At 35.9% G+C, this 16,585-nt stretch overlaps 1 protein-coding gene and 1 long non-coding RNA gene across 3 annotated transcripts; one reads left to right on the top strand and one right to left on the bottom strand.

The window, feature by feature from the left end:
* Positions 1-4,193: 4,193 nt before the first annotated feature.
* Positions 4,194-4,820, bottom strand: LOC112722181 (uncharacterized). The gene has a single exon (XM_025773151.1). The coding sequence runs from the start codon at positions 4,818-4,820 to the stop codon at positions 4,194-4,196; it is 627 nt and encodes a 208-aa protein (XP_025628936.1).
* A 3,203-nt stretch (positions 4,821-8,023) lies between these two features.
* On the top strand, positions 8,024-10,658 carry LOC112739070 (uncharacterized). 2 transcript variants are annotated; one of them, XR_003170020.3, is made up of 4 exons: positions 8,024-8,507; positions 8,573-8,635; positions 8,988-9,066; positions 10,427-10,658. It is a non-coding gene; the product is annotated as an uncharacterized lncRNA (long non-coding RNA). The 2 variants fall into 2 exon arrangements; XR_003170014.3 differs by lacking the exon at positions 8,573-8,635.
* Positions 10,659-16,585: the final 5,927 nt, after the last annotated feature.

Here is a 16,585-nt window from a genome sequence, read left to right as displayed (position 1 = left end):
CAATGCTTAGACTTCCAATAAGCTCTGTCTATTCCATGTAAAATTTCCAAGCCTTGATGGAGTTCTTCACAAGTTTTGAGCTCCCAAAGTTGATCTTCTTGTATGCCGGGATCCCAAATCTTGATTTTACACCCGTCTTCAAGTTGATCATCATGGTTCTATTCGGGTGGCAAGAACTTTGAATTCTCTACGGAGTACCAAACTCTTCTTTTAGATCTAACCAAATTATCACCAGTTGAGCCCTTACATCTATCTCTTGAAATATCAACTTTGATGAGCCTTGATTTGCAACTCCAACCACTAAACAGTCTCCTTTTACGCTTTATGCCACAAAGCTTCCTGAGTTGGCTGTCTGTTTCAAGAATACCGTACTCAAGTGGGATAGGAAGACGAGCAGAGATAAGTTTTACCCACTCAAGTGAAGGAGTAGACGACAACCTAAGTGGAGAAGCCTCCAACGTTCTTGAGAAAGCGTACTCAACTCCCATCCGCCTTTTCTAAGGATTTTTGCTTCCACATTATTTTTAGACTTAATCAGAGAAGAGCCTTCATATTCAAGGAGTTCATTTGCGGATGTAGATTTATCACTAGGAGGACTTGATGCATGATCTTTATCACCAAGGGAACTTACTTCTTGATCTATCCCATCCAATTCTTCATAAGGAATATGCCATGGAGGTTGTGAACTGGCCTTCTTGACATCAATTTCAATCTTATTGGAGGGGTTCTCTACAATTCTAGATTCCCATGGAGGTTCAGCATCTCCTAAATCTTCAACCACTTCTTCTTCTGCAATCATTATGGCTTCCTCCACTTGTTCCAATACAAAACCATATTCCTCATTGTCCACCGGAGTTTCTAGTATCTCCTTCATGCTACGCTATTCTTTTGATTTTCCACATGTAGCCATGTGAGTACTTTGAGTGTTCAAATGTTGGAAAGCTAATCGGTTTACTACCTCGGTCAAGGCAGTTGCGAATTCTAGTACTTCCCGTTTTATCTCTCTTTGCCCTTGAAGAAGAACACCAATAGTGTCATGCATTGAAGGTTAAGGTGGATGTGAAGGCTCATTATTTGGGAGGAAATGTTCATGATAAGAGGGTGGTTCATCATAAGAATGTGGTGGTTCATCACTCTCCATCTTTTCCACTTGTTGCACTGCACACTTCAATTCCTTGTTCTCAAGTTGAGATTCTTTAGCCATGAAGGCTTCGGGCGCTATTCGGTTTACCGCTCGGTCCAACTGACGCAGGGCTGCTTGAAATTGATCCATTGTTTCCTTGAGACGATCCCTTGACTCTTGTTCTGCTTGGATATCATAAGTAGGATCATAAGGCTTTTGGATTGATGGATATGGATGTGGTGTATATGGAGGTGGTGGTCCTTGGGAGTAACTTGGTTGGAATTGGGGTTGGTCTATGTATGACTCATATGGCTCATAGGGTGATTGATATGGTGGATAAGGGTTAGGATTATATGATGGTGTTTGGTAGTAGGGGGTTTGTGAGTATGGTGGTCCAAAGTTGTATTGAGGGGGTGGTTCATAAGCATATGGTGAGACTTGTTGGTAAGGGGGTCCACCATATTCATCATCTTGGTACGCTCCCTGGAATGGCTCTTGACTATAGTAATTTGGTGGAGGTTGGTTGTCATGAGAGGGTCCACCATAACTATTGTCTTGGCATGCATTGTAGAATGGTCGTCGTCCATGGTATTTTGGAAGGTGTTGTTGCCTAAAGGGTTGATCAGATCCTCGTGGCTCCGTCCGTCTTTGATTTTTTTGACCTTGATGTATATTCCTGTCATAGTTTCCATTCCTTGCAACAATATTAGAACCAAACTCAAAGCGATGGGGGTGAGAACTCATAGTAGCTAATAAAAATTAAAAACAAAAACAAAAACAAAAACAAATAAACAGCAAAAGAAAATATTTACAATAACCAATAATAAGGCACACATTTGCAATTCCCCGGCAACGGTGCCATTTGACGAACGGATTTCTATCAGTAAAGAAATTTCATAAAATAACCACGTTGTAAGTATAGTTTCTAAACCAACAGAGAATCCTTTCGTACAAAAGTTTGGTTATCACAAGTAACGAAATCCAATAAAATTATAACCGAAGTATTTAAACCTTGGGTCGTCTTCTCAAGGAATTGCAGGGAGGTGTTCTTATTATTGGTTATGGAAAAAGAGTCTTTTTTGGGGTTTTTAAATAGGTTGACCAAGAAAAGTAAATTGCAAGAAATTAAATTAATAACTAATAAAGCTCTTGGCAAGGTATGAGAATTGGAAGTCCTATCCTAGTTATCCTTATCAATTGTGATGAGAATTGACTTTTGCTCCCACTTGGTCAACCTCTAACTATGAAGGTATGTTAAGTGGATAAATCAATTTGATTCTTCAAGTCCTAGTCAATTTCTAAGAAAAGACTAGAGTTAGGGAAATTCAAATCAATCAGCAAAGAATTTTAATTTTCAATCATCAGCTGAGTTTGATAACTCAAGTGTCACCAATTACTCAACCAAAGCTAAGAGTGTAAAAAACTAAATTAAAATCATAAATATGAAATACCTCAAATTGCAATAAATAGAAAATCAAATTAAACATGAGAATTCATAAACCAAATAGCAACATAAAGTAATCAACAAGGGAAAGTAAATAAACTAAAGTTACTAGAAGAAAAAGTAGAAGAGAAAACTAAATAAGAAAAGCTAATCCTAAAATTGTGAATAATGAATGTTGTGTATAGTATGTCTTGAGTCTCTGCATGTTCCCTGGCTTTATTCTGTGTTTCTGGGCCAAAAATTGGGTCAAAACGCGGCCCGAAATCGCCCTTAGTGTTTTCTGAATTTTCTGCAGATCGCGCATGTCACGCGTATGCGTCGATCACGCGTACGCGTTATTTGACAATTTTTCTCTCGACGCGTGCGCGTCACTACGATTTTCTCCATTTCGTGCGGTCGTGTGAGCATGCATCCGCGTCGGTATTTGCTGGTCATCTCCTTAGTTTCTTGTGTTTCTTCCATTTTTGCAAGCTTCCTTTCCGTTCTCTAAGCCATTCCTACCCTTTGAAGCCTGAAACACTTAACACACGGATCACGGCATCGAATGGTATAAAAGAGAATTAAAATACGTAATTAAAAGATCTCTAGGAAACAAGTTTTCAACCATAGAAATAAACTAGGAAGGAATTGTAAAATCATGCAAATCATATGAATAAGTGGGCAAGAATTTGATAAAAACCACTCAATTAAACACAATATAAACCATAAAATAGTGGTTTATCAAATATACACATGCAATCCAACTTATCCTATGGTCATCTAGCCTAAGTTTTCATAGAACATTATATATTAAATGCAAGAAACCTAAACCATACCTTATCCGATTCCCAAATATTATCCAAGATAATTTTCCTAAAAAGAATACAGCCCTCAAAACCTCAACTAATTAGCTTCCTCCAAGTTCCAGTATTCGCAATTTCAAGCTCCAATTATTTATTCACAACCTAATACACATTTGTAACACACATATATCCAATTTAATACTCAAAGCTCAAATTCAATGAAATTAAAATAGAATTATCATATACTCACCTTACCCAAACTTCACATAAGCAAGAGTGAACTCTTTTCTCAAGTTAATTGGATCCTAAAACATCAGAAATCAAAGAAATTCAACTTTCTACTCAATAGTTCAAGAGTTGGGGGAAGAGAAGGTTGAGGATGAAATAACAAGTTATCTATGAAATTGTTCTGGTAGAAACGTAGAGCTCGACGCGGTGAACGCGTGGCCGCAAACGGTGCGGCGATTGGAGCTCGAACGGAAAAATTACGGGACCGGAAAGTTACCGTAAGGGTTTCGGGAGTGTTTTCTTCTCCTTGGAGCTTTAATGCTGCTTATAGGTGAAATAAGGAAGAAAAGGGCTTTTGGGCTCATTTAATATGTTGGTCCGGTTGGACCAATGGCCCGGTTTAGGCCCGGTTCGACCCGTTCGGTCCAATTTTGAACCGATTTTTTTGAAATTAGTGTCAAAATTCTCGTTTCGATGAGCTCTATCCTAATTTGATATACTATTTGCATTTCTAATTTTTCTTATTAAAAACTAATTTATTGACTAATTATCTACTAATTTGTTGGGGTTTACATCTTACCCACCTAACAAAGAATTTTGCCCTCAAATTTCAAATTCATTTACCTGAAAAGAGATGTGGGTAGTCTTTTTGCATATCTGATTCGAGTTCCCATGTATGTTTCTCGATACCAGCTCGACTCCAAGCTACTTTCACCAATGATACTTCCTTCCCACGTAATTGTTTAACACTGGTGTCATCAATTCTCACCAGAGTTACTGGAAGTGTTAGATATTCTCTTACTTGGATTGGTTTCGGTTCCAGAACATGATTTACGTCAGGAGTATACTTCTGAAGCTGCGACACATGAAACACTTCGTGCAAATTCGAAAGATGTGGCGGTAAGGCAATCCTATAAGCCACCGGCCCAATTCTTTTCAGGATCTCAAACGGTCTAATATAACGGGGATTCAGTTTTTTGGTCTTAATAGATCTTCCCACTCCAGTGGTTGGTGTAACTTTCAGAAAGACATGCTCTCCTTGTTCAAATTCCAAAGGCTTTCGCCTCTGATCAGCATAACTCTTCTGACGGCTCTGGGCTATAAGCATTCCGCTATGAATCTTCTTTATTTGCTCAGTAGTTTCAGCTATCATCTCAGGCCCTAACAAACTTCTTTCCCCAGTTTTATACCAACATAACGGAGATTGACATTTTTTGCCATACAGAGCCTTATATGGAGCCATTCCGATGCTCGCATGGTAGCTATTATTATAAGCAAACTCCACTAATGGCATATACCGATCCTAGCTCACCGGCTGGTCCAAAACACAAGCCCTTAGCATATTCTCCAAGGTCTGAATAGTTCTCTCTGACTGACCATTTGTATGAGGGTGATATGCAGTACTCAAACTCAACTAGGTCCCAAATGCGCGCTGAAAGGCTCCCCAGAACCTCGATGTAAAACTAGGATCTCTATCAGATATGATGGTAGAAGGCACGCGGTGCAACCTGACAATCTCTTTGATATACATTCGAGGCAATTCTTTCATGGTGCAATTTATTCGAATAGGAAGAAAGTGAGCTGATTTTGTCAGTCGATCTACAACCTATCACAAAATCCATTGCGATACTCTTCCATTTCCATTGTGGAATCTCTAAAGGCTGAAGAGTTCCTGATGGTCTCTGATACTCTATCTTAACCTTCTGACACATTAAACATTTAGATGCATGCAATGCCACATAATTCTTCATTCCTGGCCACCAGAACATCGCTTTCAGATCTTGATACATTTTGGTGCTCCCTCGATGAATTGAGAACCCACTATTATGAGCTTCCTTCAAGATACTTTGTCGCAGGTTTCTGACATCTGGCACAATGATTTAGTTCTTGAACCTCCACAAACCATCCTGACCTTCTGACACTCTCCACTGTTTTCCCTGTTCAACTGTCGGTAATACCTTATGTAACGCTTCACTATCTTGATGAGCCTTCAGAAGTTCTGATTTAAAATCACTTGAAATCTGTAACTGACTCAAACACAGAATTCCAGATTCTTCTCTAACTCCCAAATTTAAACCTTGAAATGCCTTCAGTAACTCTTTCTCCCGTAGCATCATCCAAGATGCATATAAAGACTTCCGACTCAAAGTGTCTGCCACAACGTTCACTTTTCCTGGATGATAATTCAATTCAAAATCTTAATCTTTTAGAAGCTCCATCCATCTCCTCTGACGCATATTCAACTCTTTCTGCTAAAAAAGATACTTCAAACTCTTATGATCTGAAAAGACATGAAACCTAACGCCATCGAGATAATGCCTCCAAATTTTCAGAGCAAACACAACAGCAGCAAGTTCCAAATTATGTGTCAGGTAGTTCATCTCATGCGACCTTAACTACCGTGAGGCGTATGCTACAATATTCTGGTGCTGGATCAGAACGCGTCCTAAACCCTTCAGTGATGCATTACAGTACACTTCAAATGGTTCACATAGTTCAGGCAATACCAACACGGGTGCAGTAGTCAACCTGTGCTTTAATGCTTAAAAACTCTCCTCACATTCCGGAGTCCAGACAAAAGGCGTATCCTTCCTAGTCAACTTAGTTAAAGGTAAGGCGAGCTGTGAAAATCGCTTAACGAATCTGCGATAATACCCTGCCAGCAGAGACGGATCCAGAAATGATATTATGAGGGGCCAAAAACACATATAATATTAAAAATTATGTAAAAAAATTATATAATATAAGATGTATTACAAAAATATACCGACAGAGAATATATTTTAAAGTAAAAAAAATATGTGTATACTTTTTATTAACGAAGTGGTAGAATCTTCGTATCATAAAATTCACCAATAATAGAATTTGTGTCAAATTTTTCAATAATTTTCTTTTCAATATAACTAAAAGACAATTAGTAAGAAATTCATCTTTTATTTTGTTTCTAAGTTATTTTTCACAATATTCATAGTTGAAAAAGATCTCTTAATTGTAGCAGTTGAAACAGAGAAAATTAATACCAAATGAATAAAAAAAGACGGCCACAAGAAGAAAAATAATTCACTTGATGAGATTTGAAAATTTTTATTTAATTAAAAAATATGAGTAATAATATCTTTTTCAGATTTCTTTAATATTGTTACTTACTTTGTAGATATTAAAAATTATTAATATTTAAATTAGACTGAACTTTTATTTATACTAGATAAAATAATAAATAATTTTTTAAAAAAAATTAAATTATACATAATAACTTATTACTATTAAAAAAAGTTGGGGGGCCGAGGCCGCCACTCGCCCCCCTTTATGTCCGTCCCTGCCTGCCAGATCTAGAAAACTCCTGATTTCTGTCACTGAAGTTGGTCGCTCTCAATTCATCACCGCTTCCACTTTAGCAGGATCCACAACTATTCTCTGCTTACAGTGTAAGCAAAATAAGATTGTGAAACATATTTCCATAATAATTTTTATAATTAATTATTTAGTATATAAAATATTTATTTAATTTATTTAAATAAAAAATCATGAGTTATAGAGGATTTTTTCGCTATTTTTAATTACAGTGTTAAACTATGGGGATGTCAACTTATAATTTGTTATGATCGTGAATATTGTAATCATCGTGATCACGCATACTAATAGGGGTGAAAATAAGTTAGGTTTTATGAGGTACAGATATTTCGCTGAGTTGCTGTGTTTGTATGTCGAACATATTTTAGATACGACATTCATCTAACACGCGTGTCTGTCATATCTAACCGTGTCTTAACAAAAAAATAAAAAAAATTCGGACACATTTGGATACACCTAAATACTATCACATGTCAACGTGTCCAACTTTATTCTTAACATGTATTCTTAAAATAAATTTAGAAATAGTATATATTATTATTATTAAAATAAAAAAATATTTTAAATACTTTATGAAGGTTCTTAATGGCCTAGAAAAAGAGCGTTGAATCTATGACCTTCTTTAATTTTCATTAATAAAGCCTTAAACCAAAAATTGTAATTTGGCCTTTGGTTAGTCTGTGCAGTAGATTATGCAGGAGAAAATTTTATTTTATCTCATAAAACCAGAAAAACAGAATCAAAGCTGAAAGGAAGAAGGTGACACAGTCATATATCCTAGTTCAGTTGTCTTATGCAATGTAACCTACATCTAGTCTTCACCACAACATTCACTACAAAAAAAAAATATCCATTCAAGCCCACTTTTTTTAAGCTACATTTAAAAAGCGTAACCTATTCTTTTCTCGGTATTTTTTAAGGAAAATAAAAAACACAAGTGTGACATCACTTAAAAAGTGTCTCCTTATATATTAAAAGAATCAATTATAAAGTGTAGCCTTTGCTTAATATCTATGAAGACACTTTCTCAAAAAAAAAAAAAAAAACGCTTTTAAAGAGTAACATATTTATATATTTTGGGTGTGTTTTAAAAGTGTCTCCAAATATAAAACAAACCAAATAAACGCTTAGCAAAAATTTGCCTTCACCCTCACTCACGCAACACACACCCTCATCCTCACTCAACACACGCGAAACAGGAAATAAATCGGAAAGGAGGAGAACGGGAAGATGTAGAGAAGAGAAGAGAGGGAAGGAAGGAGAGGATGACGCCGGCTAGGGCTCCGCCGCCGTCGTTGTCGAGAGAGAGAGAGAGAGAGAGAGAGAGAGAGAGAGAGAGAGAGAGAGAGAACGTGATGGAGGAGAGAAGAAGGGGGTGCTCGGTCGCCATGTAGCTCCACCGCCACTGCTAGGGCTTGTTGCCATCGCCGTTCTGCCACCGTCGGGCTGATGTGCTGCCGCCAAGGAACTTGAAGGGATGTCTCGCCGCCGTCGTGCTCTGTCGCCAAGCCGTTGCGTCGCCGCTCATCTCTTCTTCACCGTCGCCGCCCATCACCATCGTTGTATCCTCTGTCACCAAGTAAGCATTCTCTGTTCTGTATCCTCTCTTTCTCGCTCATTCTCTAACTCGCTCTCACTTTTCAGTTCGAAGGTGGGAATGGTTTTGATAGTGATGATGAACTGCAACGACTAATTGAAATAGAGAAGGTTATATCAATTTTCAATTGGTTCTGTGAATTTTTAGGGGATTTTTGGTTATGTTTTATTTGCTTTGGGTGTTTTACATGGAAATTTGATAACCAACTTAAATTCTCCTTAATCATATAAACTAGGAATTCATCTAAAAACTAAAGGACCCTGGAACTTCTTCCTGTGATCTCTTTGTAGCCTTACTATTAGGTGTAAGTTGTAGAAGGATCTAAATGTGGGGGTAAATGATTATTTTTATTCTTATTGCATTGTCATTACTAATCAGGTGATCTTTAGTTATTGTGCAATGTGCATGCATGATCATGAATATTTTTTGTTTTTAAACTGACTCATTTTTCTTTCTGCAAAGGCTCCTCTTTAGGTGTTTGCAGTCACACGATTTTGATGTTATTAGTGTCTTTTCTGCTAACACGATGAATCTCATACAGGTAATTAATATTGCTACAGAATGTTGGTACATTAATTCATACAGATAGATTAGCTGTTATTTGATCCAAGGTTTATGAAGGAATTTATGTATTGAATATCTAAGCATTTTTGTTCACAGACAAGGAATCATCAGTGACTTTGATGGTGCACATGTACATTGATTGAATACTAGAACTAGTTCTATTTTGATGTGGCATCTTTCTGATAATTGGCTTTTTATCTGACAATTTCTTGTCGACAGATTCAATCATTTAAAACCTTGCTTTTGATGGGGTATCTTTTTTAACATTGGGTTTGTTATGCTGACAATTGGACATTAACCTTTTTTTGGTTTCTTTGTTGATAATCAATTGTCTTACTGTGTCCACCATTGTAACTTGTAAAATTTTGTTGTTGCAATGTTGCTGGTCCTATTTTTTACATAGTACTGCTAGTTTTTCTGGTGCTGTTTTTGAAACTGTCTTTATTATTGTTGTTTTCTTAATTTTATTACTTGCAAAATTTGAACGTATATTATTATTTTAACACTATAAATGATAAAAATTCAGCAGAAAAAAACTACTAATTTTTATGTTATCATCATCTCTAATTTCCTTTCCTTGCTGATTCTTAAAAAAATTGCTCTACTTCACTTTTGATTGACGTAGACAATTTCTTACTAATAACATTTATTTTTGAAGGTTTTTAAAGTTCTTATGTTTGATGAGGTTGGGTACAAAACACACAATAAGATGGAGATTACTATCTTTGTCCCTCTACATGCAAATCATAAAAAAAATGTTGACTTTCTATTTATCACTTATAGTCTTCATTTCTGCACATCAAAACTACATTGGTAAATATCTGTGACTTTTTGGTCAAAATATATAAATAATTAATAATAAACATAAATCTAAATTATCTCGCATACATGATATTCATTAAATTATTGCCCCCTTAGGTCTACTTTTATCCTTAATTTGGATGACATAATAAACCACTTTGTCAAATTCTATAGTAGTTGAGCAACTCTCATAAACGAATTGCACTTAATGAATGTGAACTCTTTAACATTTTCTTTCTTTCATAACACTGCAAACTTGATGAATGCTAGTATTGAGAAAACTTCTTGCATTGATGTTGACTTGTGTAGCTAACTAGCCATTTCACTTTTAATAGATTTTGGAACCTTTCTCATCTTATGATCAACGGGTTCATGACTTCATGCAATGTTAGTGGTTAATAAAATATTATTATAATTTGCGTTTGAGTTTATTATGAATGGTTGCCAATGAATTTTATTAAGAATTATTATATTAAAATTGCTTTACTTTACATTTTTATAATTTTGACTGCAATTTCTTATTTGTTTTGCATTAGAATCTTGGCAAATAGACATTCTGCAAAAAGATCGAGAGTGAGGAAGCTGCAATACATATCAGAGTGAGGAAGCTGCAATACATAGACATTCTTGTTTGTTTTTTCTAATTTATTAGTAGTAAACTCTAAGATATGAGTATGCTTATTCTAGTATGAGATGTATGAATACTCAAAATTATGATCATCCTAATATTTTTGGTTCATTATATAAATATATTTTGTTTCAGGATAATTTTTATTATTTAAAGATTATTGTATAGTATTATTATGTATTTATTTTTATTTTATAATAAATTTAATTAAACATACAGGATTATATATATAATTATACTCTCAAATATTAGATTTTAGATAAAAATATTATTAGAAATTTTTGTTTATATATATAAAAACAAAAATTAAAAAAAATGAAGGACAAAAGGCTACACTTATATAGAGTAGTATATTATTTGTTACGTTTATAAAGTGATGCAGTAGCTTTGAAAAGTGTAGCCTATTCTTTTGAATTCTGGTAACCATTAGTGCTGAAAAGCGTAGCCTTTGGTCTTGGACAGCATCACTTAAAAATCGCATCCTATTTCTAAAGGCCAGAAGCGTAGCTTTTGATACAGAAAAGCGTAGTCTTTGAGAATAGGCAACACTAGTATAGGCATCCCCTAGAAAAGTATCTCTGAAGCCTAAAAAGCATAGCCTTTGCCTAAGGCATAATTTTTTTTTCATTTTTGGCTACACTTTTCAAGTGTATCTGAATGGGTATTTTTCTTGTTGTGATTGGTGGAATTTTTACTATCTTTTAAGTATTACATACACCAATTTTTTAGAACTCAACATAATCTTATCTGAGACACATCAAGTTTCAACATAAACTTAATTTGGTTATGTAACTACCTAAACTTGATACACTAAGTGCTTACCTAACTTAGTAAGGAATACCTCTCAGGTACATGATACAAAACAGAAATACAACTAAAAGAAATCTGAAATCACTCTTGGCTTTTTCTCTCAAGTATTTCTCTCAGCCTTTTCACTCAATGGCTTTTTCTCCGCCTCTCTCTTTTTCCTTTTACCACATAATGAATACAAAGAAAGATATAACATTGAAATAAAAATACAAACAGTAAACCATGAAGGAGATGATGATTCACAGCCTTTATGCTATACGTTGAACTAAATTTAGCTCTCTCTGATGAAGCTCTCCATCTTGGCAAAATATTTTTTTGATGTAGAAACACTGTTCTAAGCATTAAACTCACATAGAAAGTTCTCAATGAGACTCAAGTTTTGGTTCTCTCTCCTTGAACTCTAATGAGAATCATTTTCCTTCTTAGTCCATGGCCATGGTGTCATCCTGATGTATATTGTCCACATCAGAATATCGAACCATGAACGAAGAAAGGCATGAGATAAAAGCATATTGGCTATTCATTGTGAGGCCCTAATTCTTGACTGGATGGGACACCAAAGGCCTCTGCCCTTCCATCCCTTGGATTTCAGGAGGACAACCACTCAATCTCTAGATTTTTGCAAGGTATTTTCATTCCTTACTGCAAGTTTTCGCTCTTGTTGGCTTGTGGAAATGAGATGGTTGGACAAGTTCACAAACTCTTGCAAAACATCTTTGACAACTCCATATAGGAGTGATTTGTGACCGGTTGAAGCAGATGTTCCAGAATTTGAATGAAGAGGAATGTCATCAAGCTCATCATCATCATCATCATCATCATCATCATCAATGACAACCTTTTCAGTTCTTGTTGGTCCTTTCTTTTGCTGTTTCATTGCACTACCCCGTTTAGATAAGAGTGTCTATCTTCATAGGATTCTTTGGAAAGGTCAACACCAAATGATTCAAAAATACAGGTAAAAAATATGACATAAAGGAGAGACACATTCTTGTCACTCCTTATGCAATCATGCATATGCCTCGTCATTAAATAAGAAAAAGAAATTTCAATTTTAGTGATGATGGCATACAAAACCAATGTATCACAAAATGACACCCTTTGATAAGAACCACTTTGAGGTAAAATGATATGGTTCACAATATGGTGCAGTTGAGCATGAAGAGGGCTAAGAGCTTTATGATTAGGAGTGAGACCATCAATTAGAGAAATATTTTCACAAACATGAGCCAAAACATCTTGATATGACAAGCCCAACCCGTCATCCCATTTACCCAAAGTGTAAGCACAAATACCAACGTCTGTATATCTTAGGTCATCACTTAAAGTTTCACTGTTCAAGTCTAACTCATGCCCTTTTATATAAGAATAAATGTCTTTCTCATAGTAGGTCATGTTGGCATAAAATTCACGAACCAAATTTGGATATACTGGCTTTTTTATTTTAAAAATATGATTCATATCCAAAAGCTCAAGATTTTCAACAAAAACGAAATCTTTCTTTTTCAGTGTGGGTAAGTCAGTGAAAAAGGTAGGGCATAAAGGACGGTGAACAACAACACCTCAGAAAAATTCAAAATTCATAGCAGAGGAAAAACGAAGAGAGTTGTAGTGAGAGTGAGACTTCATAAAGTGAAATTTATGAGAAAAAAGGGTCTACATTTTGAGGTTCCTTCACTAAACGAAGAGGGGTATGTGGTTTAGCTCGTTGAGGATGCTGAGGAGCGAACCTTGGCTTTGGCCTTGAGGGCTCAAGAGGAGGTTCCTCCGTGGCTGGACGCTTCCCCCTTTGAGGCACTAGGGCGAGATGGTGCGCTTGATGGAGCCATTGCCTGAGACGAGGATGGATACCTAAGGGTCATCTTCGTGCACGCCATGGGTTCAATGCGAGAAGCAGAAAGTGAAGGTGTGGGTGAAGGAGTGAAGGTGGGATCGTGAGAGCGAGAAGTGCCTTTAGGTCTTTAAGGAATTCTTGGAAGTTGCTGAGTGAGGGTGCCTCTTCGTGTAGCGGTTTTCTCCCACATTATTGTGATACAAGAATTTTACAATTTTCAAAACAAATGAAGGTAGTGGAGAAACCGAGAAGGCATGCAAGGAGATATAAAGAGTGAGGTTTGGTAACTGATACTAGTTGATGGTTTCTTGAAAGCATGCATGTGCAGAACCAATGACAACTTTTGAAAAGACTTGACCTCATGTTGAAAAAGGTTTTTCATTTAAAACAAAAGAATAAAAATAATAAAATAATTTAAAAAATGTTTCAATAAAAGACAAACCACTAAGGCCCACATAATAATTTTAACTCTCATCTGGCCCAAAAGAGGTTGTGTTTAAAAAAATACAAAGGACCACAAGAAATCTGACCATAAAGATTGGCCCACATGATTCAGAACTTGGAATAGAACTCCAGATACCATGTTTTAAGAAGATGGCTCTTCACTTATCTAGAATTGTCTTTTCCTGACCTGATAGACAAAAATCTCAAACAACATATTAGCAAGGCTAAAACAAAGAATCATAACTAAGAATGCCTAAACTTCTTAATTTGAAAAATCTGTCCTCAGCCAAAGGTTTAGTGAATATATCAACTAATTGATCCTCTAATTTAACAAATTGAATGCTAATTTTGTCCTTTTGAACATGTTTTCTTATTGAGTGAAATCTCACTTCAATATGTTTAGTTTTTGAGTGCAAAAATGGTTTTTTGAAAATATTGATGGCACTCATGTTGTCACACAACAAGGGAATGTTATCAGCATTCTACGAGTTGAGTTTCAACCAAAGCAACTAAGAACAACAAGAGGAAGCAACAATGTATTTGGCTTCAGCAGTGGAAAGAGTCATTGTGGATTGCTTTTTGCTTGACCAAATATTTAAAGACCTGCCTAGAAAACAACATATGCTTGAAGTACTCCTATCAAATTCATCTCCAGCAAAATCTACATCACAATAGCCAACTACAGAAAATTCATCAGACATAAGATACCATAAACCAAAGTTGGATGTTCCATACACATATTTAATGATTCTTTTAACTGTAGAAAGATGTGACTTTTTTTTGTTGTAATTGGAACCTTGAACATATTGCAACACTTTACACAATATCAGGTCTAGAGGATGTCAAGTACATAAGGGAGCCTATCATGCCTCTATACCTAGTCTCATCAACATCTTTCTCAGTTTCACCCTTTTCTAACCTTAAGTTAGAGTGTATAGGAATTTCCATGGGTTTGGTATTTTTTATACCAATCTTCTTAACTAATTCCTTGGCATACTTCTCTTAGTGAATGAAAATTCAATTTTGAGTTTGTTTAATTTGAAGCCTAAGGAAGAAATTAAGTTCACCCATCATACTCATGTCGAATTCACTTATCATGAGTTTTCCAAATTCAGTATAAAGTGATTCATTTGTTGATTCAAAGATTATGTCATCAACATAAATTTGGACTAGAATGAAAGAATCATTAAAGTTCTTAATGAATAAAGTAGTGTCTATGGTGCCTTTTTAAAAATTATTTTTCAAAAGAAAAGAACTAAGTCTTTCATACCAAGCTCTTGGAGCTTGTTTTAATCCATAAAAAGCTTTAGAAAGTTTGAAAACATGATTTGGAAACTCTTTATTTTCAAAACTCAGTGGTTGTGCCATATACACTTCTCTATCAATCACCATGTTTAAAAATGCACATTTCACATAATTTAAAGCCATAATGGGCAGCATATGCTAGAAGAAGCCTAATAGCTTCCATTCGAGCCACAGGAGCAAAGGATTGATCAAAATTTATCCCTTCTTCTTGATCATATCCTTGCGCCACTAATCTTGCTTTGTTTCTAGCAATGTCTCCATCTTCATCTAATTTGTTCTTAAAATCCACTTGGTGTCAGTCACTTTCTTTCCAATGGGATTAGGAACGAGTGTCCAAACTTGATCTTTTTCAAATTGTTGAAGTTCTTCCTTCATAGCCTTTACCCACGAAGGGTCATCAAGTGCTTCTTCGATATTCAGAGGCTCTATTTGTGATAGAAAGGCCAAATTTGTTACTTCAATTGTCTTTCTAGAGGAGGATCGAGTTGTGACACCTTGAAAGACATCTCCAATGACAAATTCTTGTGGATAATTTTTTAGAATATCCATTAGCGGGGTCTTGAGGATTTAGGAATAGATCCGGTTAAGCTGGAATCAATAGAACTAGTATTCCCATGGATTTCACCAGTTTTAAGAGATAAAATAGAATTATCTCTTGTAGAATTGTCTGCAGCAATAGGTTTAGGATCAGGTTGCCCAGAATTATTCTTTTCTTGATTTTGGACTTCATTTTTGTTACTTTCCATTTGATTTTCTACATCACAGTCTTCCAAAATTCTTTGAACCAAGTTAGAATCACAGAGAGTAACATGTATGGACTCCTTAATAATTCTAGAATCTTGATGGTTATTGTTGTGTTAGAGGGGGTAAGAAGATAGAGATATAAGGAATTGAAAAAATAAAAAAAATAAAAAATGAATGGGAATGGAACAATGGGGGTCACGATTGGGGGGTTCAGGAGGGAAAAAGAATGTATATTGTTGTTGTGGGTAAGGAGTGGAAGAAGGGAAGGGTATATATAGATGGGGAAAGGACATTGGGGGTGGGAAATAAAAAGGAAAAAGAATAAGAATGGTTAAAAAGAGGGGGTTCTATTAAAAAGGGGGAGGGTTGATGGTTTGTGGGAAAGGAGGGGATTTGGGAAAAGGGGATTGAAGTAGGGATTTGAATAAGGGGAAGATATGGGAAAGATGAAACTAATTTGATGGGAGATATGGGAAAGGGAAACTGTCAGGGACTAACAAAAAGAAAGAGAATCATGGGTGATTCTCACTCAAAATTCATATTCCCTAGCCATTTTCCCGTTTTCACGAACCTAACGCCAAATACCAGTGATGCAGCATTTGGCGTCGACCTTCCTGAACCAAAATTGTTGTGTGAAACACCCACGGTGCCAAATGCTAGTGATGCGGCATTTGGCGCACAACCAAATTTTTTTTGTTTGAATTTGGAACGCCAAACTTGAGGAAAGCCAAGTTTGGCACCAACCACTCCGCATTAAATTCTTCCAATGAAGTATATGTGGCGCCAAACTTCAGATTTCCAGGTTTGGCGCCACCCTTCTAGCGAAAGTCACCAAGGCATGCTTCAATTCTAGTGCCAAACTTCATATTTCCAAGTTTAGCGCCACCCTGGCAGCAAGTATCTCCCTCAAAATTCTTGTTACTAGCAATC

The sequence above is a fragment of the Arachis hypogaea genome, chromosome 2 (assembly GCF_003086295.3).
Source record: "Arachis hypogaea cultivar Tifrunner chromosome 2, arahy.Tifrunner.gnm2.J5K5, whole genome shotgun sequence".
Lineage (NCBI taxonomy): Eukaryota > Viridiplantae > Streptophyta > Magnoliopsida > Fabales > Fabaceae > Arachis > Arachis hypogaea.
Note: the sequence above shows the minus strand (reverse complement) of the source record. Positions and strands in the feature narration are given on the sequence as shown.

Bases quoted from the DNA above. Each gene is read 5' to 3' on its own strand.
- LOC112722181 (XM_025773151.1), bottom strand. From the start codon at position 4,820: ATGGCTCCATATAAGGCTCTGTATGGCAAAAAATGTCAATCTCCGTTA.